At 38.0% G+C, this 27,445-nt stretch overlaps 1 protein-coding gene across 1 annotated transcript in view; it reads right to left on the bottom strand.

Moving 5' to 3' along the window:
- Window positions 1-2,453: 2,453 nt before the first annotated feature.
- Window positions 2,454-27,445, bottom strand: part of Drosha (drosha ribonuclease III) — a 120,826-nt gene continuing 95,834 nt past the window's right edge. Inside the window, exons 27-35 of the mRNA XM_048802861.1 lie at window positions 22,956-23,000; window positions 21,344-21,501; window positions 20,206-20,311; window positions 10,125-10,266; window positions 8,577-8,659; window positions 8,382-8,485; window positions 6,021-6,113; window positions 5,179-5,225; window positions 2,454-2,869 (exon numbers count right to left, since the gene is read on the bottom strand). Of these exons, the coding sequence (XP_048658818.1) occupies window positions 2,739-2,869; window positions 5,179-5,225; window positions 6,021-6,113; window positions 8,382-8,485; window positions 8,577-8,659; window positions 10,125-10,266; window positions 20,206-20,311; window positions 21,344-21,501; window positions 22,956-23,000 (909 nt within the window). The 3' untranslated portion in view covers window positions 2,454-2,738. The remainder of the gene's footprint in view (window positions 2,870-5,178; window positions 5,226-6,020; window positions 6,114-8,381; window positions 8,486-8,576; window positions 8,660-10,124; window positions 10,267-20,205; window positions 20,312-21,343; window positions 21,502-22,955; window positions 23,001-27,445) is intronic.

Genomic DNA, 27,445 nt, shown 5'->3' with positions numbered 1-27,445 from the left:
AAGTTAGCTGCTTTTAAAAACAACATCCCTAGCTTGGCCAACTCAACATAAAATTAACCATTGTAACCACCTATTATCTAAAAAAACAAATCAGATTTTTGTGAGATGTCATAATGATATTGCGGTTGAAAAATAGAATATTCTACCGGATGAAAGGCCTTTTGTCCTGGGGAGTATGGTAAGGTAGAGTCCGTAGCCTAGCCAAGTACATCAACCCCCAAAACCTGAAGGAATGGTCACTCTCTCCTAAGCCTCTGTGTGGCACCTGAAACAAACGGGTGTGTTTCCTTTTTTTAAATAAAGTGCTCTTTGAGGACATGGATTCTGCTTAGTGTTTTAGACCCAGAAGGCAGTAGATGCTCATCATGGGCCCTTGATTGAGAGCTGGAGCTTGCAAGGTGCCTGGACTTCATGTAAAGTGAAAAACAAGTATCTACAAGTCCCCCCCGCCCAACACCCTCCAAGGTGACTTGTGAAAAGAAACTTTTTCTATTCAGCCTCTAGGAGCAACAGCATGTGACATACAGTTGAGTTAGTGAATGAACTTACCATCTTGCTGGCTCTTCTCCAGAGCAGAACTAGGGGAATCAGACAGGGTTGGATTGGGCAGGCAGCAGGGTTGGAGTCTGGTCACAGTGGCCTGCCAAGTTGCTCCACATGGTTAGCTGCAGAATCTGGTTGCCAGTCTCCTAATGCTCTGTAAAGTGCTGATCCGTGAGGCCAATCTGCCTTCACAGAGTGTCTGCTGGGTTCCATCACAAGAGCTAAACTAGTATTTTACAGACTTCACTTCTCCATGTTTCAAGAGCCATTAATTTGGAGAGAGAAGATGGAAAAGGCCAGAGTACTACAGAGAGGAAAAATCAAGGCCAGATAAAAATTCCTGAACAGCGTGTTGGATTCATTACTATTTTCATGCACATTCAAGATTGGGAATGTGTTTGCTTAGGGGGGGGCAAAAAAAATCAACTGTTTTGCTTTGCTCCTAACATTGTCAAGGTCACCTGTGACTCCAGTGTTCTCTTTCCAGTCCTGCGATCTGGTGCTAGCATAACTTAAATATAATGCTCAAGCAGACTTCATCCCCAAGGGTGGCAGAAACAACCTGGCTCAGAAATGAGTGTCCCCTCCCTCCTCAGTGCCACTTCACAGTCATCTCCTGGTCTCACTGGTGGGGAGCAGGGGCGTCATGGCAACCTTCTCTTACAGGCACCAGCAACAAGTTGCTCACTGACTGCATCTTCCTTTAGACTGATTAATGAATGATGACGTACCCACAACTGGCCTTCAAGATCTGCATGAGCATGCAGCCACCAACAATTATGTAAATGTGCATTCAACACTAAAGAATCAGACATAAAAGATATGGCAGGCTGTATGGCATCTCATCGTTTCAACACTTAGAGCTTGGGTGTGCAGGTCTGGCGGGGTAGAATTCCCTGTGTGATGGAATCATGGGGGATTTACTTTCCTATTTTTTTTTCAATATTTTCAAAGTAACATTTGTTTCTTTTTCCTGCCAAGAAAATAATCTTCCAAATTTTCAATAATGGATCTAAAGCATTTCTAGCTATACAGGTAAGATAAGAAACACTCCCAGACACCTGAAGTGCTCACTATTCTTCTCCTCTCCCCCAACCCCTACTGCACCTCTTGCCACTGAACTCCTTGTGGACCGTGCATTCCTGTTGTAGCACACAAGCTCCCCGAGGGCAGGGGGGCTTGGTCTGTTCTGTTCACTGATGAAACTGCAGTGCCTGGAACAATGCCTGATATATAGAAGGCATTCATATATAATATTCACTGAAATAATAATAAAACACATTTGTGTTCCAAAGAAGTTTTGCCTTTATTAATAAGAAATCAGTGATGCTCAGTGTAAAATAACATTTTTTTTTAAAAAAATGTCATGTCCTCTAATGTAAAGCTAGCCCTTTACTGAAGGGACTACTTACAGAAGCTGATGGAAGCTATGAATGCTCCTCCCTGCTCCCTACCCCTTCTCCCTCTCCACCAGGTAAAGCTGAATACAATTTCAGGAGGTTCTGAGACTTCTCAAAGGGACATCTGACCCCAAGATGAGAGCAGTTGGTTGAGAGTGGTCTCGCTAAGAATCATGACTTTATGACTTCTCCTGTATGCCAATGATTTGAAGAATGCATGTGACTCACATCAGTGTTCCACCTCCCACTAGCCAGTTAAATGTTAAATGGACCCCACCTACAAAGGACTCGCTGCTTACAGAGGGTTAAGTTCAGTATTTGTGACTGAGAACCTGACAACAACCAGGTGAAAGCTGAGAATTCAGTTAATAATCCAGGTGTTTTGAAAAGTACAGTTGTTATTACCATGTAGTCAAAATACCTGATAAAGTGAATTTTCACCTATCAGCTGACAGTCTGAGGTTACAATCTAAGACAGAGATAGAAAAACAGGATCTATTCTACATAGAATATGCTTTTTAAATTTTATTGTTTAAAGGGCAAAATAAAAGGGAATAATGCACATCCACCCAAGTGAAGTTTCCATTAAATACAAGACTCAAATACTTTGTAATAAAGATCATCCAGCTAAAAACAGAATATTTGATCAGTAAAACAACAACAGCAATTTGACTTTGAGTTTTATTTCAATGGGCACAATTCATTCATTGTCTCTGGGAAAACTAGGCTAGGTCTCGATGGGCAACAGTCACAGTTATTAAGCAGGTAAATACTCCGCCACTTCCATGCCCTCCTTCACTTCTTTATGTCTTCAGTCTCATCTGGCTCTCTCTCTTGATGTTCTCTTTCCCACCTCATTTCTTTTAACTCTTGTCTGTACTTCCGCTCAATGAACCGCTTCTGATGGGCCATCTGGGGAAAGTTATCTGACACAAGGAGATATATTTTATACTTAATAAAAGATAGCCACTTGTGCAAAGAATGATGCAAACTAACACATACACACAACGTACACTTATATCCATGTATGTAGCTGTGTTTTACTTTTGTTATTCAGAAATAAACAGGAATCTGGATCAGCATTCCCAATTCTAGATTTCAATATCTGAGGTGATGAGTATAAATGGTACCAAAATATACAGAAATGTTAAAACACAGATGTGTGGTTCTGGAATGTTCCCAACCAGATGCTTTAACACTGTTCTCCTGGCAACAAGTGATTTTTGGGGAGAGATTAAAAGACACCATACAACAGAGTGGTCTATTTTTGAAAAGCTCAAACCAAAGCTTCAGACACATAGTGGTAGTATATATCAAGAACTAAAGTTTCTTAAAAAAGTCTAAAGGATCTCGGAAGGACAAAAGGAGGCCATATTCTAAGTCATTATGTTTGGCAATTAATTCTATTTTTAAAGTTTACCAGGAAAGGTCCAAAGCCCATATCTGTAAAAGTAAATCAAGTAGAGAATTTTGATTTGATTAAAGAAAAACATCACTCAGTGGCACAGTTGAAGCTATATTTAGTTTGATACTCGACACTGTGAAACAGTGCTGACACAAGGAAAATCTGGACTAAGATTTGGAAATTTTATAATTCTGTGATCATTTATGGTCTAACTTTTGTGTGGCAATGAAGAAATCAAGTGTAGAACAGAAATAGCCATTTCATATACTTAGTCACATACATGTACTTAAATGACACGCTTCTCAAAGGAAACGTGTGCCATCTGGTAATGCAGAGGCTCTGCCTGGCCAGCTGAGGGATTGCTGTGGGCAATAGGCTCTTCTTCCTTATGAAGCAGAGCTGAGGGAGAACATGGCCTCTTTGGGCCTGGCAAGTTAAGTTTGTGTGTCTGTGTTTTAAGGGTGAAGCATAATGAGTGACTTTATTTACAGTATATTCCTAAATTCTTTTATACAGTGTTCATTCCTTACCCCAGGTTGGAGATGGGTCAGGGAGGTGAAAAAAAAAAAAAAAAAAAAGCCTCCAAAGATAACCTCTAACAATTCTGTAACTGGAAAATGGAACCTTAATTTTATTTCAATATGTGATTGTGAATATATATATAATGGGTGAAAAAATTCCCAGCAGATTCAATGTAAAACTCTCAGTGAAGATTCCATGGACATTAGATCTTGGCTGCACTGGCTTCTCCCCCACCCAACTACCTCCCTGCTCTCCCAAACAGGAAGGCACTGTCTGCGGATTACCACTTGGGTCTCAGTCCTCTTGCCTTTCCTGGAATCCTTCCCACAACTGAGTGTCCTGGGCCTCTTCACTCTTGCTTCCTGCAGTTCACTCTCTCCCAACTCTTTTCGCTGGGTACTTGCAGCATAACTGAACTACATTATCATGGTGTGCCCACACGTCTGCTTAGAAGAAAAATGGCTCGAACTCAATTTAGAAAAGACCATGCAGTCCCTTCCACGGTCAATTATGTGATTTAAGTTTCTTCAACCCAGGATTTCCACTCTTGAAATCTATCCCATAGAACTGAAAGCACCCATATATAGACATTTATTTTGACAATGATAAACACGTGTACACACGCAGAAACAAAGTATTCGCCACAATAGTAATAATTTAAAAAGCTGAATAAAAGATAGCACATCCATAGTGGGAAATAGTATGCAGTCATTAAGAAAGAATGGAGGGGCTGGAGCTATTGCATAGTGATAGAGTATGCAAGAGGTCCTGGGTTCAATCTCCAGTACGGGGGGGGGCAGGAAAAAATGGATTGAAGCATTCCCTTTGACTTGAAAGATTTCCCATGATGTATTACTGAGCAAGAATAATGTATCTCATGTAAGATTGTAGTATACAAATATATGCAGAAGCATGTAAATATTCAATTTAATAAAACAATAAGCAAAAACAGAAAAGAAAAATATTCATGTTTATACTTTTACTTCTGTATAAAACTATGGAAGTATAAATATATGGGTGAAAACACAATAACCTCATGTTCACATGAGCTACATGGGCTGAGAGTGGGACTCTAATGCAAAAAAGGAAAATGACAATCAAAATGCACTCTCAGGAATAATTAATTTTTAAGTTATAAGCCCATTTTATACATATCTTATATTTTACTGTACTCTGTTGGAGAATAATTATGAAGAAAACAAGATCACATTTTATCAGTACTTACCATTTTTCTACTTCTTCATTTTTTCTCCATAAAACACTCATTACACTATGAACATATAATTATAGAAAAAGAGATAGGCTTACATTTTTCAAGTGCATCCATTGCTGCTCCCATTTCTGCTTGCTGAATACTATTAAATAAAATAAAGGTGAGATACGCTTTAATTTAAAGATTATTTTTTCAAAAACACAAGTTATGGCTATAAATTATTAAGGCTGATTTTCATGTTTGGTGCATAAAATTTCATGTGATTTTTCTATTGTCAAATATTGAATTGTGCAGATAGGAACATACACAAGAGCATGAGAAATGTCTTTTATTTGCATAAAGCCTATTTAAGATACTCATTCTACACTTTTCATATGCAATAAAATGTCTTCCATTTATAATAGGTCTGAAGTATTTCTTGCTTAAGGTTGAATACTCTCAATGTAAAATTTAAAGAGGAAATAAATAAAATAGAGAAACAAGATATAGATTGGAGGGGTCAAAGAAAAGCGATAATACACGTAATTTTTTTTTAACAAAGATGAGAGCATTTCCACAAAATTCAAATGAGATGTGATAAAAAATCAAAGGTCTAAGGACTATGTCATGCACAACATGGCATATCTTACATGTCTAGCTTGCATTCATGTGTACTCAGACTAAAACTGGATAGAACTGACCTGTGTACCAGCAAAAATGGCTTTCTCTAAGTAAGCAAAGCCCCTTATTTAATGGCATTCCCTGTTTAAGGATGTTTATAAAGTTCAGAGGTTGGCTTGGTGGGGACATTAATCCTTGGGATTCACTTTACTATTATCCTCAAACACTCCACACTCTAAGTTAGCAAGGAGACTATAGGACTTGAAAATACCAAGTAGGGACTTCCTTTCACACAGGACAGTCATTCCATGAAATTTGAAGTATTTTCTTCCCGTACCTTGGTCCTTTCCCACAGCCTATTCTTTCTCCCTTGAAATAAACAGCCACAGTATAGGTTCGAGCATGGGATGGCCCCACTGTCTGCAGAGTCCTAAAGTGAAATAAAAGAACATTAATTATAGAAAAGCACTAATTAATTTCTCTTGCTACTATAAAACTCCAACAAACCCCATGTACTTATTGCCTAGACAAAGGGAGGTAAAAATAACAAGTAACATGAAAATGGTAGAAAAGGGAGAGGGGTGAGTTTTTAATTTGTCAAACTGACCAAATACTGAGAGCTTTTGAAATAGCAAATTTTAAAAATTCTGTACTTCATTTTTATATTTTTCCCAAAGTAATATGAATAGCATCTAAACACTCACAGTGCAGTGCAATATACTTCCAACTGACATCTAAGTGTGCATATTTAAAGTATCATAAAATTTAAAAAGTTCTACTGTGAAAGTTAACAGCTTTAGTCTGGTCACTGTTTTTCAGTGCTAATCACAGCTAAATCCAGCAAACATTCAGGTAATATACCTCAGGTCATGTCTGAGAGGTTTCACATCCTTTATGGATTCTTTCTAATGTCTGATATTTTATCGAAGAGATCAGAAAACATATTTAATTTCTGAAACATCTAAGATCATTTCAAAGGTACATTATAATGCCAAGTACACAACACAATCACCTAAAAACAAAGCTACAGGATTTTAATGAAGTAGTCCAGATTTCAAATACAGTAAATCTGATAACTTCAAGGAAAAGGGAAATTAAAAATAACCAACAAAGATAATGGAATGAATATAGTAATCGTGAAAAAACTATGTAAAACAACCCCATCATCTTGATAACAAAGAACAGACTCATCATGTACTCCTCTGGGGGGGGTGGGGGGCATGAGAAGGGAGCACAGCAATTTCCTTTGTATTCCTAAACTCCAAGGGATGAGCGTGCAGTGCTGGCTTCTCCACGGCAGTACTTACTACGGCAATTGTGCCTGGCCTATGAAAAGTTTATCATCCTATTTAGTTTATTGAACCTTAATTATCACTTTGACGAGGAAATGCTTTGAGCCTTTCATATAATACAGCTCAGATATTCACTATGCTTATTAGGCACATATTAAAGTGCCATTTCTAAACATTTGGGCTTCTTTCCCCAATAAATAAAGGAAATGTTGTTTTGTAGTGACAGCTTCTTGGCACAATTCGAGTAGCTTGCTGTGGGGTGACTCAACCTTCTCCTGGACTCAGTTTTGCTTTTAGCAAAAAAACCTATGAACTGTTCTGAGTATTAAATAAAAATATGAAAAAAGATTTAAAATTCCCAACTGCCACTATGTTTCTCCTTGAGTATTCTGAAGCTTGAAAAGTCCACAGGAGGGCTTTCATTTCATATGGAACACATACACAAATGTGTGCTTGCAACCACTTCTGCATAGGCAAGGGGTAAAACAGCTCTGAAAATATATTTTTAAACATCCCTAAAATCACATATCAACAATACTTTAGGATGAGACCTATATACTTGGATAATCCCTTCAGTTTATAATTCCTCTTTATATCACCTTCTGAATCAACATATAAGTGTCACAAGACGATTACTTGTCTTCAGAGTCAAACCTACTATCATCACAACTGGTGGATGTGGTAAGTGACCCATTACTTACCTTAATTGCTCTTGAATGACTTTTGGCTATTACTCAGAGTGAAAAGATACTCAAAAGTATAAGGCTGCTTTTGATATAAATTCTAAGAAAGAAGCTTTTAATATCTGAGTAACCCAGCAGCAGTGAACAACGGCCCTGCTTCTCACAGTGACCACTGGGGGAGGCAACCTATCTGTTAGGTGACAGAGACAGAAGCCAATAGGCATTCAAGGGCAAGAACAGAAAAGTACCCAAATACTGCTACAAATAAGCACCCAGGATCTTCTAATTTAGATGCAGAAGTTGTGCTAGGCTGTGTTTCTAGATTAGAAGAAATAAGAAGACAAATATAAAAATGTACATAAGAACAATTCTTATTTTGATCTTGTAATTTTAGTATGTCTTCCTGCCATGCAGTAGTACAGAGAATTTCAGAGCTGGGAGAAGGCACAGAGATAAATCATCCATAAATGATTTTAGGGATGTTTAAAAAATGTATTTTCAATGCTGTTTTACCCCTTGCCTATGCAAATACATGGTTCCATCTTACTGCCAAGATGGAGAGGCCCAAGGAGTTTCTCTGCTGGGCCCAGTGCCTCACCAACAGTCAGTATGCCTTGATCCTGGGCTCTCGTCATGATCAGCCCATTCATTAGTTTTCCCTCAAAGCACATGAAGATCAGCTAAGCATACTGGTCCAATGGTCTACAAGCAACGAGTACTTACTTGTACAGGGGAATGTCTGGCTCTTTCCCTTCTGTCCTAAGTGTCAAGCAGCACTGCTGTAGCTGGGATTTGGGGTCATTCCAATCTTGATTCAAAATGAACTCCTGTGGTAAGTTCCCAAAACGCATTTAGTAAAGGGTTCTGGAATCACCAGAAACAAAGTATACCACACATTTAAACTTCATATGAGCTTACTTTTAATCGTGGAAAGAAACAGACATTCATGAAAGTATGAACGTATTCCAAATCCTTATCAATGTACAGTGCTGCAATAAATGCTGGAAAAAAAATAAAAACAAATATTCACTGCAATTTATCAAAAAGAGCAAAAGACCTAGACTTTTAAGCAACATATTAATAAAGTTTTCACCTTCCAGGCCCTTTCTATTTCAGCATAACCATTTCATCTTTCCTTAAAATTCTAATCTTTATCACTAATATTAGCAGCAGCATCATAGATGTGTTATTAAGATGCAAAATCACATAGTAACAAAGGCCAAATTGCAGTTAGCTAAGGGCTAAATAAAAGACACACAAAATGCTGCTGTACAGCAGGGAAAAAAGGGTACCTGAGTCCACAACCACATTATATCTAACAAATCAAAATGCAGCTTGAAGAACAACATATTCAGAATGTGTAACATAACATATCAGAATAAACACATTCTTGAGGCCTACTACTCCCATATTAATCTTCAGATCATCTATGTAAGAGTCCCACATTAAAATTTCATGAACAGAAGACGACAATTTTTAAAGATCTAATCTGCCCACATTAAGAAAAATTTAGTTCTGGGCTTAATGACAACATAACTATATATACAATTTTGCATTAATAAATGGTGAACTACTAAATATAGATAGATAAACAAACATTGGTTACAAAGATGATGCAATTAAAAAGGAACTTTAACCACGTAGACAAACAGTAGATTTAAAACAAACAACAGAAAAAACAAAAAAGAAAAAAAGGAAAAGAAAAAAATAGCTTTCATTGAGCTAAAAAGAAAAATGCTCTTGATTTCTCAACTAAATTTTTATATAATCTTAATCTTTCAGTTACTTTTATTCAGTTGAAAAATAATTCCTTAAATTGCCTTTGTACTTTTTAAATAATCTGGTTTTCTACATACTTTAATATTTGTATATAATTGCAATTGACAAAAATATTATAACAACAACAACAAAATTCTAAGGCCTGCAATGGTCCACTTCCTTTGAGATAATATCTGAAAAAATTATTTATGTAATCCTTTAGTTAGCGACAATGGAATTATTTATAATGCAACTACACCATATCAGAAACTGCAAAGTAGAACTGTGAGCTCATTCAAAATAATCAATGAAAATTTTCGTCTTTTGTGGACAACCTATCCCTTTTTCTGGGCCACTTTATGAAGGTTGCTGTGTGGCAAAAAGCTATGATTCACAATGACCAATCTTTACATCTGTTATTGTGTCACATAAAGGGATATGATGGCTGAGAGAGGGAGGACTATAGGGGAAACTACCATTGAACAGAGAGATTAAATGTAAATGCATTATTCACATCTTAATTTCAAATCATTTTCTTTCAAACAAGCTTTGATGAAAAGCATAAACAAACAAACAAACAAACAAAAACTAAAAGAGAAAAGAGGTTTCTTTAGCCAAAAGGTATAAATGAGGAGGATAAAAATTGGTCAACTTGACTTAAACTTTGAACTGCAGGTTAAGAGAAAAACTTTACCCTGTAGGACTCACATTCTAAAAGGTCCGCCAAGGTCTTGGTCCTCAGCGCCACAGGCCTCTTGGTTTTGTCATTAGTTATGGCATACTCCTGCATGCCCAGCTCCTCTGCCACCTTGGCTTGAGTTCTGTTATTCACCAGAGAACTTCGCAGCAACTGGTCAGAAGGAATTGGAGCACATAAAGAAATCACTTCACTTTTCGTCTAGGGCTTGCTCATATGTTGGGCCGAACCAGCCCTGAGAACATCTCATGACAGGAACACCGGGTCTCCATCCTCAACCATTTCCCTTGGATGATGTGGAATATTCCATATGTTCTCTGCTTCTCCTGCATAACCCTTTCTGATCTGCTACCTGGATTTTACTTAACACTTAGTTTTTTTACTTGTTTAGTAGCAGTGGGGTAGGGTTGGGGATATGCTATAATATGACAGAAGGTCAATAATTTCTATCAAGTTTAATGCTATTAAATAAGGAAGGATTAAAAATTTTTAAAAATCATTTTTCTTAAGTATTATGTACATCCAATAAAATATACCCCCTTTGAGGGAACAATTAGATCAATTTTGAAAATCTTATACATTTCCACTGCCCCAATTCCCTGTACCCCTAGGAATTCAATGCTCCCCCAACCAGCAGGCAAACAGCCTACTTTCTGTCACTGTACATTGGTCTTAAGGAAGGTTTCCTAAAAGTCTAAAACAAACATCAAATTTCAGGGCACAGATCTTAATTTTGATATTATAGGATTTAGAGAAATTATGTTTTAGTAAGTAATATTGAAAAGATTTAAATTATTTATGTACATTTTTCCTTTTATTATTATTTTAAAGATTTATGCTATCTGAATCTCAGTTTTCATACTTTGATCCTTTATCTTTAATCAATTAAAATTTTCATATTTCAATTTCAGGAATTCAAAACAAAAATTTCTACTAAGAATTTCAGACAGGTAAGAGTCCTCTAAAAACTATCCAAGGTAATATTAGATACCACCTAAAAATTATGCAACCAAGCTGTTACAGAGGTATCCACAAAACAACCTGGTTTAACACTCACTAGGAGAGAGGTGGGGAGGGAACCTAGGAGAAGGTGGGTAGATACAAAGATGGCAACTCCCCAAACAAAAACTGAATTATGCCCAATCTCCAGGATTTGGGGAAATAATGAACCTAAAACTACAATGCTTCCTACGATAAATATAACAAATTCTTGGTCTCTTGAAGAAACCTTCCTGAACACAGAGCAAGAGCAGGAAGCAGCTGGGTGGTGCTGGTGTCATGCCCTCTACTGTTCCGCGTCACACTTTGTTTATTAGATGCAAGTTTTATGCTCTATGGCTCAAAAGTGTCAACAGAGCTTATGAAAATCAAGATTTATTCTCAATGCTTGATATTGAATCCTTCACAATAGATAAATAAGAAACAATATGTTCTTAATTTGTCTGACAATGATTCATGAAGCAGAAATACAGCTTGATCTTCATAAGCCATGCTTGTTGTTGAATTTTAGACTATAACTCTTTGCCTGTCTCTGCTCCCTTCCTCCTATTTCCCCCTTAACTCCATCTTTTCTTCAATAGAGTGTTTCATTAAAATTAATGTCCATGCCAGAATTCAAAATTAAAAAGGACAAGTACAACCAAACATGGTGGCACACCCCTGTAATACCAGCTACTCAGAAGACTGAGGCAGGAGAATAGCAAGTTCACTGCTAGGATGGGCAACTTGACACCTTGTCTCAAAATTTTAAAAGGGCTGGGCTGGTGATGTAGCTCATGGTAGTGTTCCTGAGTTCAATTCCCAGTACCACAATTTTTTACAAAAAGGCCAAGCATATAATGTTCATAGAAGACCCCAACATTAAGGAGACTACAGTCCAATATCTTATAATTACAGAAGACTTGGGCTGGAAGTGATGTATCTTTTTTGGATTAGATTTCAAATTGGAGGGGGAGGGTTCTCAAAGCAGAAGCCATGGGGGAACAGGAATCCTATTTTGGGAATACAGTTATGCTAACCAAAGGGGGTCCTCTCTGAACATATGCTTTTGATGAGGGAAGAAGACTCCATAGGCTGCTTATATGGAGTGTTCATGCCTCAGAACCAACTACTCCAGTGTACACATGAGCTCATGCAAGGGACGAAACACCACTGGTTACTGGGCCCCAGCTGCCACCTTCCAGTGCCAGGGTTCCTGGTTCGTTGTTGAATAGTAACGCTGTCTGACAGTGAAGGAGGAAAGCAGTGAGGATGAAACAGAAGTGCTTCCAGTTTTACTTAACACAGGCCCTGACAGGTCTTAAAGTAGCAGGGTGGCTAGCAGAAATTGAGATCTGTAAGTTCCTGCCAAAACCCAGAGCCTGAACCAAATGTCAGTGGGGGAGAAGGAAGCTATTAATCTTCCATATTTTTGTAGTCAGTTTAAATTTGGAAAGTAAGTTGAAAAGAGATAAGAAAGACCTTGCTCTTCACCTAAATAAGAAAGTCCAAATAGTGCTTCTTAAAATTTCATCCTTTCCTTTTTTGAACTCTGCTTCAGAATGAATCTGCCAGTTGCCAAAGAGTGGGATGGAGGCAGGGATGGTAAGCAAGGAAAAAAATCCTTCTGAGGTTATGGCGATTCAGTGTTCCAGTAGCGGAGGCTGATTATACACAAGGCTCTGTGCTGAAAGCCACAGAACCTGAGAGGCTCAACAACATCCTATTACTGCCCTCAGGAACAGACAGTTCCTCTGGAAGCCACATGCAAACTGGCTGTTGCAATGCACTGTGGTGGCTTCAGTGTCAGCACAGAGACCACAGGTAAATGCGGGTGCTCCTCCTGGCCTTCCAGAAAGCTGAGTAGAGGCATTTCAGGGGCTCATCCACCTGGCTGTCATATCCAATGCCTACCTTCTTCCAGGAATCAAGGAATCAGAATTTATGGGGCTGTAAGCTGGACATGTGCCTTTTGAAAAAATTCATGTAGATAGACCGTGATGAATGCAGAATCAGGAAAAGCCCAAGAGGCTAGTGAGAGAAGGGTGGAGAAGAGTTTTCCAAGAAGAGAAACTGCTACAGAAAAAGCAAGGGGTCAAGATGCAGCTAGATGACTACCGGGTAGAACTGGAGGAGAAATCAGAGACAAATGAGGGAGAGCTGAGATAGGTGAGCTGCCAGGTGGTGTGAAGTCTATACTCTCCTATAGAGGATGAGGAATCCACAAAGGGGGCAGTGGAAAGGCAATCTGTTTATTTCAGAACAACTGTAGTGGATCAATATGAATGAATAAGACATTAAATGGAAAACCTACAGATGTTGATGCTATAAATTATTATTTTACAAAGAGAACATATCTGCTTTTTAGTTTTAGTAGAAATCTAGAAAATAAACATTAAGCGACTTAGCACAAGAGTTATCATACTGTAAACAATGCCTTGTGTTAGATATTCATAGTAAAAAAAAAAAAAGCACAAGGGTTCAAACTGTGACTCTAGCATGTCATAGCTAAGTGACTCATAAAATTACTAAATATCTCTGGACCTCAATTTCCTCATCTACAAAATGGAGAAATTAGTACCCATCTCACAGGTTAGACTGAGTGAACATGCAATCTAATCATAGTGACTAGCTTGTGATAAACACACCTGCCTGATATGTTAGCTATGGTTATCCGCAATAGCATCATCACCATTGGGAAAGATTTGCTTGCTCTTCAGAAATGGGAAAAGGGTTCTAGACAGTTCAAAGAATTCCCGTGAATTTGTTTTCAGTGCTAAATGTTTTAGATAGGCATTCCCTCATTGTCTTCAATACTCTCGATTTTATCAAGTGTTTATCTATCCCTAAATTAAACAAACAAACTCTGAACAGTTTAATTTGAAATTGCTAGAAACAATGCAGAAAACTATAGTTAAGCTCTCTGTAAACCTGAGAAAAGGTCTGCTGATTTTTGGTGCAATGTCAGGGACCAGTGTAAACAACTCAAATCTCAAATTCAGGTTTTGAGAATCCTAGATGTTTCCTATTCTCTCAGCATAGCCGCCTTTTATAATTACTTAACTCAAACTAAAGTTTCCATGAGAACAAATATATATTTATTAAGTCAAATACACACACACACACACACACACACACACACACACATTCTTCCTTTAACTTCCCTATTCACTCTTGATTCTAAAGATTCTAAGCCATAGGACATGAGCTACCAGAGAGGGCCACCTAGTGTAAAATAAGTAGACTGTGATTTATTATTTTGAGGGCTTTAATAGAAGAACATGGGGTGAAAGCAGAATATACTATTAAAAGTGACAGTGATATGCCACATAGGTCTATTATACCAAGAGTGGTAGCCAGATGGTCTACATTTCCCATGATAATTAAAGAAAAGATAGTCAAATGCTAGCAGGCAGAATGCAGGTCAGATACAAAGGCCAAATTATCTCAGTGATGGAGAAATCCCCAAGCAGGAGGCAGGGAATCTATCTTCTTGAAGAGATCTTTGAGATAAGATCCCTGTTTGTCTGGATGATTTACACACAGAGCAGTCTAGAGAGAGCAAGTCAGGATTAAATCACTGGTTCTTAAACGTTTTATTTGTAACCCTTGCTCTCTTTCTCATTATCCCAAATCATTCCTCTAAAATTAAACAAAAAAATCCCACATATTCATCTTGCCAGTGCATGCCACCATAGTGAACAGTTCTTGCACACAGCAGGCATGCAGATGAGCAACACTTCTTTAGCTTGGCAGCAGAGAAGAGAGATACAGATAATACTCCTATGGCTGAAAATTTCCACACATAACAGGACAGGCATTCTGGCCTCAGTAATACTTTTTTGAGACATTCTCATTATTTACACTGACTCTACTGGGAAGGCTTACCCCAAAAAACAAGAACTTCAGGTTTGAAACAGAACTTCTTCCCTCCATGCTCCCATTCAAGCTTCTTATGCTAGAACAATTGTGTAAGCCTAACATTCCTTCTGGAGTATTTTCAAGGGAAAATACCCAATTTCCAGAACAATGTGTTTTTCCCCATCAGCATTCAAAATGTGAAAAACATGATTACATCTGCGCAACTGTCCTTATTCCTTGCAAAACAAGTGTGTAAGGGAATGGCTCAATGCTACTGATGCCTTCCAAAACAAATTCCTGCAGTTGTGTGTCCTTCAATCAAAGTAATGAATAATTTGCCACACTCCTCCCAACACTATGCAACTATGAAATGTAATCCAACGCACATTTTAAATGAGTTTTAATGCTTAGATAATCCCACATATTCAATTTCTTCCCTTATACATAAAGCAATATGACACTTCCCTCCAGAGCCACTTCCTCTTCCCTCTCAATATGACTTAGGTGCCTACAAAACTCTTAGTTCTTCACCAAGTATGTATAGAAAGCCTACCATCTGACAGCACTACAGAACAGAGATGAACGAAAACATGCTCTCAAAGAACTTCTGGTCTGGCGCCATCGGCAGAATGTTTAAGTGCCAGAAAGGAAAAGAACACAGATATCTGACACAGAATGGTGTAAGGTCATTGGGGAGGAGGAGTTTTCCCTGTGTCCAGAAGCCATACCAGAGCTGATGTGTAAAGGAAGAGTAGAGATACCAGCAAGGGTGAGAAGCAAAGTAGCTTCTGGGTAGGAGAACCATACAAACTGAGACAAAGAACATGTGACATCAGGTTGGGCAGGTGGGCAAGGCCAGATGCCTTGCTCAATCTACAGTCACTTTCTGCAAAGCAACCAAAGAACATTAAGCTGGGATATAAAGATCATTTGTTCAAAGTCAACCTCCTAAGCACTGGTATACCAGGAATTCCCCAGAAAATCAGGATGAAGAAAATGGACAAATACCCAGGCCTTTTTGGAGTTTACACTTTGGTGGGCAAAGACAGACAATTAACTGTAAACCATACACTTGGTACTAAGGATAAAATGGAGATGAGATTCCAGGCTGAGGAAGGGTGCTAGAGACAAAAGAGGTTGCTTGGGTTAAAGAAGGCCTCATTGAGGCAATGACTTTGGACAGACTCCTGAAGGAGAAGAGGGGTCTGGATACATAAATTCTCTGGAAAAGGATACTGTTACCCCACGAACCAGCAGAGTAAAGGCCCCAAAGCAAGGGCTTCCTTAGTGTTCTGCAAGACCCCCCTGGGGCAATATGAAGAGTCTAGGAGACAGTCAGAAAGCAGCAGGGAGCCATGTTATTCAATGTACCTATAATAGCATTTTTTTTTTTTACCCTTGAGACAGGAGAGCTTGGGAAATTTTACTCAGAGGAGTGATGTCATCTGACTTCCCTTTAAAAATTATCCCTTTAAAGGTTTTTTTTCCCCCCCTAGAAATTTATTATTGTTTTTTATCATGGAAAAGAAATTTAACAGAATAAAAATATCTTTAAAAAGAAAACAGTTCAAGGAAACTCTTTCCCTATCTCTAGGATTATGAAGGGCCCAGACACATTATATAGGAATAAATGGAATAGATGATTCTGCATCCCTTTTTCTTCCTAAAAATAGAACTTTACAGGATCATCGGTTTAATATTAACCTTCCAGAACTCTTCAGATTGATGTCATTAGTCCATAGTAGCTCCAGTTTTTAGCAGCCCTTCCACACAGTTTGATTGATTATAAACTCCGATAAATTCATATTTCTCTCATCGATCATTTATTTGGTCTTTCTCTGCAAACACAAACTGTGATTATGGGTTTCAGGTGGAAGATGCATTGATTCATCTCAACAGCACCTGCTTTCATGGGAAATGCAAGTTTCCATGAAAACAGACTGGGGAGGAGGTAAGGACCAGATGGGAGAGTATGATTATAAATTAGAAAACAATGGCTCAAATCAAGGTGATAACAGTGGAACTGCTGAGAGGTGGTCAGATTCAAGATGTACTCAGAAGGGGAAGATCACTGGGATATGCTAATAGCTGGGAGGCACAATATGAGAGAAAGAAAAGAGTTAAGGATGACTCCAAGGTTTCTAGCTTGAGCAATTGTAATAATGGAATGATTCTCATTTTGGGGTATAAATTGTTTTATTTTGAACAGATTAGGTTTGAGATAACTATCAGAAACACAACTAGGAATTTGAGTGTATATTAAGATATTCAAATATACCTATATTCAATAGATATGAGTGTAGAGTTTGAGGGAGAAGTAAAGACTTAACACATAAATCAGAAAGTAGCACACAGATGGAGTCAAAGCTATGAGACAGAGAGAGTAAGATTCCTTTATGGAGAAGAAGTCAGAAGAGAAGAGGTCTGAAAACCGAGAATGGGGGCAACTCCAACGTTAAAAAGTTGGGGAGATGAAGAGAAACAACTAAAGTGGACCAAGGATGAATGGCTACTGTGGTCATGGGAGATCTGCTGTGAAAAAACAAAAAAACAAAACTCCTCTAGCTGCAGCATACAAAATGGACTACTGGGGGCACAAGTTGACATAAGAAGACTAGTGTAGGGAGCTAGAAAAATTACTTTGCACAGGTCTGAGACCTGGGTTTCTGAAGGATTTCTGCTTGAGACTGTCCATCTTTCAGGCACAGAACAAGAATGCTCATGAGAACACCAGAGATAAGCTTTTCAAGTAGTAGCTTGCATCCAGTGGAAAAATCTGGGGACTCAGGGAACCCATTTCTCTTCAGGGACAATGTTGCATTGCCTTGTGCTTTCTGTAGACAGGATCTTAAATTTCCTACCCTTTCCAAGAGAATAAATGTTACTACTTCCAACTGGGTCTCTTTGTCAATCACATTCCTGTAACATGTTGATAGCTAGGCAGAAATTACAGCAGTGATCCAGGTGAGTGAGGCTGATGGAGAGGATGTGAGTGACGGAGACAAGGTGGTAAGAGTGGGTACATTCAAGAAATACTGGAAGAGTAACAGTAAAGATTTGTAAATGGACTGGACAGGGAAAGTGGAGAGGGAAGAGTCAACGACACTCCTAGGTTTTTGTCATGCAACACTGGATGGATGAATGCACCTATTCCATTACTCAAGGAATGCTGGACAAGGATGCAGGTGAGAGAAGATCAGAAATTCAGTGTTGGACATGAACCGGGATGCTGAGGAGGCAACTGGGACTGGAGCTCAGAACAGAGGTAACACTAAAGACAGCAGCTGAAATTCCTCTGCCAATGCGGTGAAAATGCTTGTGAGAAAAGCTGCTTTGGAGAGATACTAGGAAGAGGATATGGTATAGGAGTGATTTCTAAGATACTGAAATATTTCTTAGCTGTAAAGAATATGATAAACCTGCAAAGCAGGCTAAGACAGAGTAGCTAAAGAGGCAAGAAATAACAGAAGCCAATGGAGATACTATTTCAAGAAGAGAGGGAGCAACGACGCCAATGCTGATGATAGTTAATATCCTTTAAAACTTCACAAGTAATACTTGGGGGAGAGGGGATGTGTGTACTTAAACCACACATTTTTAACAGAACATTCCATATAGCCATAATGTGAATTACCACTTCAAGCTATATGGTTTGGTTCAGCTGTTTCTCAGATAACCAGATACTCTTGACACCTATGAAGTCTATTCCCTGATACAGAATACTACACATGCAATTTATTGCTTTTCTAAGTTATATACAACAAACAAGCTCATTCCTCATGTTTGTTTTCTTCAGAATTTAATTTTAACTCAAGAAGGAAACACTTTCTTATTCATCTAAAGGCAGTTAACTTTAAGAGGTAATATATGGCTACTTTAAAATTACACGTAAAATAAGAATACTGTTGGTTACCCAGCATGGTATATGGTACATAGTAGGAGCTCAATAAATGAACGGTAGGCTTAGAAAAAGCCTAATGCCACTGTAAAATTACATCTAAACTTAACCAAATCATTACATTCTTCCTAATTGCAATATTTATGTCCCACATAAACATCTAGAGTTCACAGTTGCAAAGTAAAATACTTATAAAAACTATAATGATGCAAAGTAGGAAAGATTTGTTATCTGCTTCAAAATAATACAGAAGACAGCACTAACAAGTACCTTACAAACTATCACTAAGTTTCTTTGCCCAGTAAATGTTTGCTTTCTCAGGCTAATTCTCAAGGGACTTCTAAAGGGCTACATCTTGTGCCTGGAAGAGATCATGACTGGCTCTAGGTAAGTTTTGTTCACGACTCTGAGTACATTATTGATTGGTGCCACACAGTAAAAGGAGTACGAAACAAATAAAAAAGCTGAATCAAGTTTTATAAAATGAATCAAAAGTGAGAGGAATGGTGACCATTACACTTTATTCACAAATCAAACCTGGTCTCTGTAACTCCCTGACACTCCACTGTGCTCTAACCAAACTGAGTTGTTTCTTGACCTTCTGATTTCTGGGGGGTTTTGTTTGTTTTTCTTTTTCTTTTGCAGTACTGAGGATTGAAATCAGGGCCCCAAGCATGCTAGGCAAGTGCTCTGTCATAGAGCTACACTTCAGCCCAAACTTCTGATTTTTCATGACATGCCCTTGCTTGTCTAGTCGCAGCGTGTGGAGTGCCAAGGCATGGAATGCTAACTCCCAATGGCTAAATCCTACTCATATTTAAAGATGTAAACATCATCATATCCATGAAGCCTTTTTTCCATTCCACAGCTAGAAGAAATCCTTTCCTAAACTGCACAAATCCAACAATTTACCTGTGCCTCTTTATACTGTTTAACATATTCTACCTTATAATAGTTAGAGTTACTTTTACATTTTATGGTGGGAATTTATGTTTATAGTCACATATATACACATACAGAGAGAGAGTTTTTATTTGTAGTTATTTACTTATAATTTAGTCTCTTGTAACAGTTTTTGAAATTCATTATGAAAAGACTTGGTGTCAACTACTCTGTCTCCTCCACAAGGCCTAGCTTCATGCCTTGCACAGAGGAGGGGATCATTAAATGAAGGAATCCTCATGGCATATTTTCATTATACACCATTTACACAATGAAATGAACAAAGCCACATGACATGCTAAAGCCCCAAAGAACTTAGTCATCATTTACATAAATATATATTTGGCCCTTCTAATCTTCACCCTCTATTATATAGCAATCTTATTGGAGCAAGTGATTGAACACAAACTCACAGTTAAGTGTCCTTCATGGTGATCTGGGAAATGAATGAATAAGTACTCTGTGGCTACCAGTTGCATTATTGAATCACCTAGAAATTCCATCCTCTGATTGTGGCCTCTAAAAAACAACAACAACAACAACAATATAAAGAAATGAATAACTCTTGTGAATTTCAGGAAAAAAAACAGAACTTTTGAAAAGGCATGACTTAAAGAGACAATGTATTCATCTTATTTTAAAGCACAAAATGAAATACAATTCCATGATGCCCCTCAACCGAGAAGAGCCTTGTGTTAACACAGGTTGAGTTTGAAAGAAGAATAAAGTGAGTATTGATTAAACAACCAATTAAAAAAAAAAGACTGGAAATAGTAACTGGTTAGAAGCTGAGGCGTATCAACTGAAAAATAAAGTAAAATACAGAATATACCCCTGTAACAAAAAAAAGTTAAAAGGCACAAGACTTTTTTTCCACCAAATTTATTATATCATATATATATATATATATATATATATCCATCCTTATTCAAATCTGGGATACAGTTTAAGAATGTTAAAAACAAAAAAAATTATAGTAAGACTCTTTAAAGTTTACTGAGTTGAGAATACTTGATTTGGGGGACATGAGTAAAAAAAAAAATTGTATTAAAAAAGCAAAAAATGAAATTTTGCTTGTTTTCTTAATCATTTTACTAGCTCATCATCAAAATCATTCATCTAGAGCAGGGATGGGAGGCCCAAAATCAGCCCCTCAGCCTGTTTCTATGAGTAAAGTTCAATGGAACACAGCCCTACTCATTCTTTTATAATCTATGGCCTCTTTCAGGCTGTCATGAAAGAGTCAAATCACAGACCACATGGTCTACAAAGCCTAAAATATTTAACATCTGTCCCTGCATGAAAAAAGTTTTTATTTCCTTCATGTCCTCCTTAAATTTCATGAAGGAACAAGATGCATGATAATGAGACCAAAAATACTGAATTAGAGCATTTGCCCTAGTCCACACCGCTGTCTGCTGGCTCATGTCTCACAATGACTATCCTGGAAATGTGTCTGAAACTTCAACTCCTGTGAAGGGCATACAGAAAGGTTTGGAACTGTCTCAGGTAAATGGTCACGTTGGGACTACATGAGGACTTTTAACTCACAGGGTCAGATGGTTAAATCCCACAGTTCTCAATGTGAATGCCCTTGCCAGAAGTCGAACATGAGTAAAAATTACTCCAATTGCTTCTTCAAACTCAGTAAGTTTCTGGAGAACTGGAGAAGTTTCAATAAGTTGTCGATCAGTATTTGGCTCTTGTAGCTACAGAAAAACAGAAATAAGTAAGAATCTTGAGCAGATTTTAGTTAGAAGAGCAATTATCAATTCTAGGACAGTGTTTTATAAAATTCCTTCTCCTGTGGGTAGAAATTTCTGAAATGCCAATAAAACATGGAAGCTTTTTTCTCAACTTTTAAAATGGCAAACAAACCTAATATTTAAAGAAGGCTCAAATAATATTTTCCAATCTTCTATCAAATTTCAAGGCCAAGTACTGTACACAGATAGTTCAAAATCCCAAGTATTAGACTAACTCTCCAAGGAAGCTGCAAGCTGAAGAACAGCTGGTAGAGAATATATATATCTAGTAAAGCAGCGGTTCTCCCACTTTAGCACTCTTGAAAACACTGGCAGAGCTTGTTAAAGGCAGATGGCTGGGCCCCACCCTGGAGTGAAAGATTTTGTATCTGAAGTGAGGACTGAGAATCTGCCTTCCTGACAATATCCTGGTGATGCAGATGCTGCTGTTCTGGGGACTGCTTTGAGGCCAGTGCTTTAAGAGTTTCTTGACTGCTATGTCTTCTAGGGACCCAACTATTTGGGCAAATGAGCATCATTAAAACTGAATTCAGCTTACACTGGAGATTTTTATACCACTCGACAGGTGGTATACCACATAACAATGAGCCTTTAACAACTGGCAGAGAGCAAATATGAAAAGTATAATTAAAATGAACATTTTCAACAACTTTGGGCAACCTCATATGATTAATAAAATATTTTTTTAAAACTCTAAATTAATGTCATTTACTACTACAAAGTGTCTCTCATAAGAGCTCAACTAGTACTGATTAGTCTTATTTATTTTATACACACATTCATATGAAAATGTGTATAGATGAGTACACAAATGCATATATCCCAAAGTATAAAAGAAATAAAAGCAAAGAATAGTAAGAATTTTTAAACCAACCGAGGAAAGGGTGTCACCATGTGTAAATTGTTGAAATTCCATCTTGAGTAAGAAGCCATCATATGGTACTAAAGTTTAAATTTGCAGTAAATTTTATGCAATATGATTCAAACCTCTCAATTTCTAAGATCCAAATTAGGTTATAATTTAGCAATGTTAATTTAGTATTTGTTCTACTTTTTGAATATGCTCAGACTTGCTTCCACAGTACTTCCCCTACAATAGCAGGCATGTAGACATATAGGTGTCAACACATTTGGCTTTGAATCAAACCTATTGCTGTGGGTGGGGGTTCTATTACTACACAGAAGCTCTTCCTGCCTTGTGCTGCCCAGACCACATGGCTGCCACACGTGGGTGCACCTTACAATTTGTTCCCAAGTTTTCCTATTCCAAACCCCAGCTTAGAATAATGTCACTGAAGGGAATTAAAGGATAAAAGCATGAGGGGAAAAAGGCAAAGGAAAGTAAAACGAATGGCTGCAGCTATAAAGCTCACTGCAGACAGGAAGGTCATACTTACTTGGAGTGGGTGGAGAGGATAATTGAGCCAAACTTCACGCAGGTCCTGGAAAATGGAGTGATGTCTTTAATGCTCAAGGGGGTCATTTAACACACTCTAGAGTACTAAATAAAATGTCATTATTTGAAATACTGAACTATTTCAGATGCTGACTCCACTTATTGCAAATTCAATAGTGCTAGCAAACTAATTTTTAAAAGTGTATTCACTACTCTAACTGCCTGTAGTGACTCTAATTAGCCTATTATGCTGGGGAGGAAAAGAGCCACCCCCAGCCCCAGAAGTCAAAAACACCTTTGAAAACTAAGTTACACATTTGCTTAACCTATACACTGGATTAAGCTGCTGTTTTAATCATATCTCTCCTATCTCTCATTCCTGGTGATTCCCCAGGAATGTGCATCAGCCATGCCTTTTATAGGTAAAATTCATCTCAAAAGTCTTTTATTTTAGGCACCAATTCATTATCACTTGAGCTGTTTTAAAATAGAGTGGGAAACACCACAGATCTAGCTCATAAGCTCTGGCATTTATGATATCACATTCTTACTGTGGGTCACACAATGTTCATCTGAAATCTGGTAATGAATTTTATGGAAAACCTTAGTATATTACTTCATTTGTTGAGTTAAATCCATAGATAGTATAATTAAGATTTCCTCAGGATTAGTGGTTTTCCTTCATGTTCTGACTCTAGGGAACCTCTGAATCTACTTTCTGACCTTAACATTAGGCTTCTGAAAGAAATGACCAAAAAAACTTTTTAAAAAAAAATATTTATTTTTTAATTGTAGTTGGGCACAATACCTTTATTTCACTTATTTATTTTTATATGGTGCTGAGGATTGAACCCAGGGTCTTGCGTGTGTGAGGCAAATGCTCTACCGCTGAGCCACAACCCAAGCCCCAAAAAACTTTTTTTAAAAGAGAGAAAAGCATTTTTTAAATGAAGGGGGGTGATTTAGAATTTTAAAATGAGGCAAAAATTTTAAAAATCAGTATTTTGGGCTGGGGAAGTGGCTCAAGCGGTAACGCACTCGCCTGGCATGCGCAGGGCGCTGGGTTCGATCCTCAGCACCACATTAAAATAAATAAATAAAAAAGATGTTGTGTCCACCGAAAACTGAAAAAATAAATATTAAAAAAAATTCTCTCTCTCTCCTCTCTCTCTTTAAAAAAAAAATCAGTATTTGGACACAACTTGCATCTTAACAAAATACAATTAGGGATTATTTGCCCATATTAATAAAATGGCTTACAAATCAAATTGTTAAGGCACTTGAGAAGATCCCCCCTTAATCAAATCAGTAACCTTGCCCTTGAATTCCCACACTGTAAATCATAAGGAAAGTCACTTCCTTCTCACAACTTCCTATGTGCTTCCAATGCTTTCTTTCCCCTCTACCCCTGAGTGGACATTTACCAAACTTGAGCCCTTCCCTATCTAGCCATCAACTCTTCTGGAGTGTTTCACCATTCTTATTGTTGTAACTACTGCCTCAGTTTGGATTCCTGGTTCATTTTTGCTACAGCACTGAACTCTTCACCTGAGTCCAGAAGGCTAAATGTCTTGTATTTCTTACCTCATATGCAACACGACCAGATGATAATTTTTCACCTTTCATCTTAAGCTAGAAAGTATGGTGTTAGGGAGAGCTGTAGGCTTAAGTCAGCCTGCCTGTGTTTAACTCTGATTCCATGTTGGCAAACTACTCAGCCTCTCTAAGCTTCCATTTCCTCAGGTATAAGCCAGTTATTTATAGTACCTTCTTCAAAGTGTTCTCTGATGCCTCAATGAACAACATGCTCAAAGCACTAAAGCCGGTGCCTGCCCACAGAAAATACTATTAATAACAATATATCAACAATAGTGATAAACAGCTGTCTTCCTACCAAACCACAATCTCTAAAGCTCAAGATGCTAAGGGACATTTGGATTCATCTTTCTACTTGCTCCTTCACGTTTTCAAAAATACTGTGATTTCTCCTTTTAAGTCAGCTGCCATCTATCTTGAAGTAATAGCCTAAAACTTCACAGGCAGACTATTTCAACTATGTCCATTTCCTTTCATCTATCCCACACGCTGAGATGAGGTTCTGTTGTACCTTGTCAGAGCATATACACTGGAACAGATCTAGAATCTCAGTGCTGCCATATATTAGCTTAAGGACCTCAGGCAGATCTCTAACTTCTGTTTGCTTTTCTGAAAATTATTCACGACTGATGGATCATTCATCAATGCAACATATTTTTATTGAACACCTACTATGCATTATGTTCCTAAGATGAATAGGATACTATTCCTGTCCACAAAGAGGCCTGGTGGGGAAGAATGAAGGCAAATAAGTATGGATAGTAAGCTATAACAGGTCCCATAAATAGAAAAAAAATTATTCAAAACTATGCCACAGCTGCCACTTTCTCGGATTACAAGAAATGGATGAAGTTGAAATGATCTAGTTGTGAAGTGCTGAGCTATTACGCCATGATGGATGCAAGTGGGTCTCCAAGGGGAAACCACACACAAGAGCTAGGAATACTTTGCCAGGGGGTACTGGCTAAATCTTCAAAGAAGTCCTGAAGAATATGAAGAATTCTGCAAATCAACAAAAGGAGAGAACCAAAAGCAGGGCACCATAAGCACACAAATAACACATCTTGAAGTATATCCACACAAGAAGGAGATTCTAGTGAATGCCATAAAGAGGAAGAAGAAAGGAAGGAACCTGAGACCACAGATGGGAGTCAGATCATGAAAACTGCTAAATGCTATAGTGTGTAGTATAGAAGACAGTAATCAAATATCTTAAGCAAGAAAGTCATGGCCAAATCATGCACTAAGAAGAAGACTGTACTTGCATGATAGATGGGATGAAATGGTGGGAGTGGCATCCAGCTAAAAAGTCAGGTGAGACAGGAACACAAAGATGGAAGTAGTAGGATGACCAAGAGAGAATTAATTCCAATCACAAGGGTCAGGAGTTACAGGATTTTTAAAACGAAAGAACATGGGGAGGGAAATAACAAACAAATAACAACTTCAGGATAGAAAAGATCCTAAGGGTTCTGGTTTTTAAAAGATAAAAATTAAATAGAAACATGATTTGTGATGAGTTAAATATTAAACATTTTTGAAATGAGCTATCTGCAGAATACCCATGTTATGCTACCAAAAGCAATTTGATAAGATGCTCATTTCACCAGACAAAGGCATGGGTCAGAGATATTGGGGGACAGAAAGGATAAAGAGGCAAGGGAGGTGGGGATAGGAAAAACCATGGATACTTCTCTATCTTTCTATGAGGCAAATGGGGTAATCAAAATGAGACAATGGATCTGAACGTATCAGATAAACCCTGAAGGGTCACACAAAGATTAAAAGATGAAACCAGAAGAAAACTGTCTAGAGCTGAAAGAATAAAAATCAGTTGAGGAGAAAAAGAAAAGACAGCCCCACTGTTAACAGGACTGAGAATACAGACACTGACAAAGCCAGCAGCAAAATTAACAGTCCCTCAATGCCTTGTGGCTGCTGTAAGATGCCATCGGGCCCCTGTAGAAAGTGTCCCCGGCCTCCCTGCTAATGCAGCCAGCTCCCCTGCTTTGCTGTATCTCACCCTAAATAACAATTACTACAGACACTCAAGATTGAACCTCCCTTACCTCATGACAGCACCTAACCCCAAATTAATCATGTTCTTTGTCTTCATTAGGCTTCAGATAAGACAACCAACAGAGAACCCTCAGAATCACTGGGCACCACCCAGGTCTCACCCCCTGCCACACAGGGTCAACCAGTTCAACTCTGTCAGCCTACAGGTCTGTCCTCAGTTGCCTCTGGCTCATGATTTGCATGAAGCCATTACAAAAAGCACATTCACTAACATACTCCAGGTAACAGAGGCACACCAGTGTGGACTTGTCAGAGTCACAATGTCCAAATTGGTGTACCTAAAAACAGTGCCATGGAAAGCCTACATTACTGAGTGAACCCTGTTCACTTTCATAAAAGACACACTAAAATGAATTCTAAATCTCAGCAGTCCCATTTGTAAGATAAAGTTCAGACTCTGCTTTTTCATTTAGGAATTTCTTCATTTCACTCTTTTAACAAATATTTATTAAACACTGCACATGCCAGCACTGCACTAGGTACTAGAAACTTAAGATAAGCCTCCAAAGTAGACAAGTGGGAGAGAAGCAGTTTAGAGACAAAAGAATCTAAATACACACGGATGCAATTAAGAACTCAATGTGTGGGCTGGGGTTGTGGCTCAGAGGTAGAGGCTTATCTAGTTTGCATGAGGCACTGGGTTCCATTCTCAGCACCACATACATGTAAAATAAAGGTATTGTGTCCATCTACAACTAAAAATAAATAAATAAATATATTTTAAAAAATAACTCAAGGATACAATGTGTGTAATTCAAGAAAATAGGAGCACATGGGTGCAAGTAAGATGGGAGAAGAGGACAAGGAAGGGGTGGG

The sequence above is a fragment of the Marmota marmota genome, unplaced genomic scaffold (assembly GCF_001458135.2).
Source record: "Marmota marmota marmota unplaced genomic scaffold, marMar, whole genome shotgun sequence".
NCBI classification, from domain to species: Eukaryota; Metazoa; Chordata; class Mammalia; order Rodentia; family Sciuridae; genus Marmota; species Marmota marmota.
The sequence above is the reverse complement of the archived record's forward strand: the minus strand, read 5'-3'. Positions and strand labels throughout refer to the sequence as shown.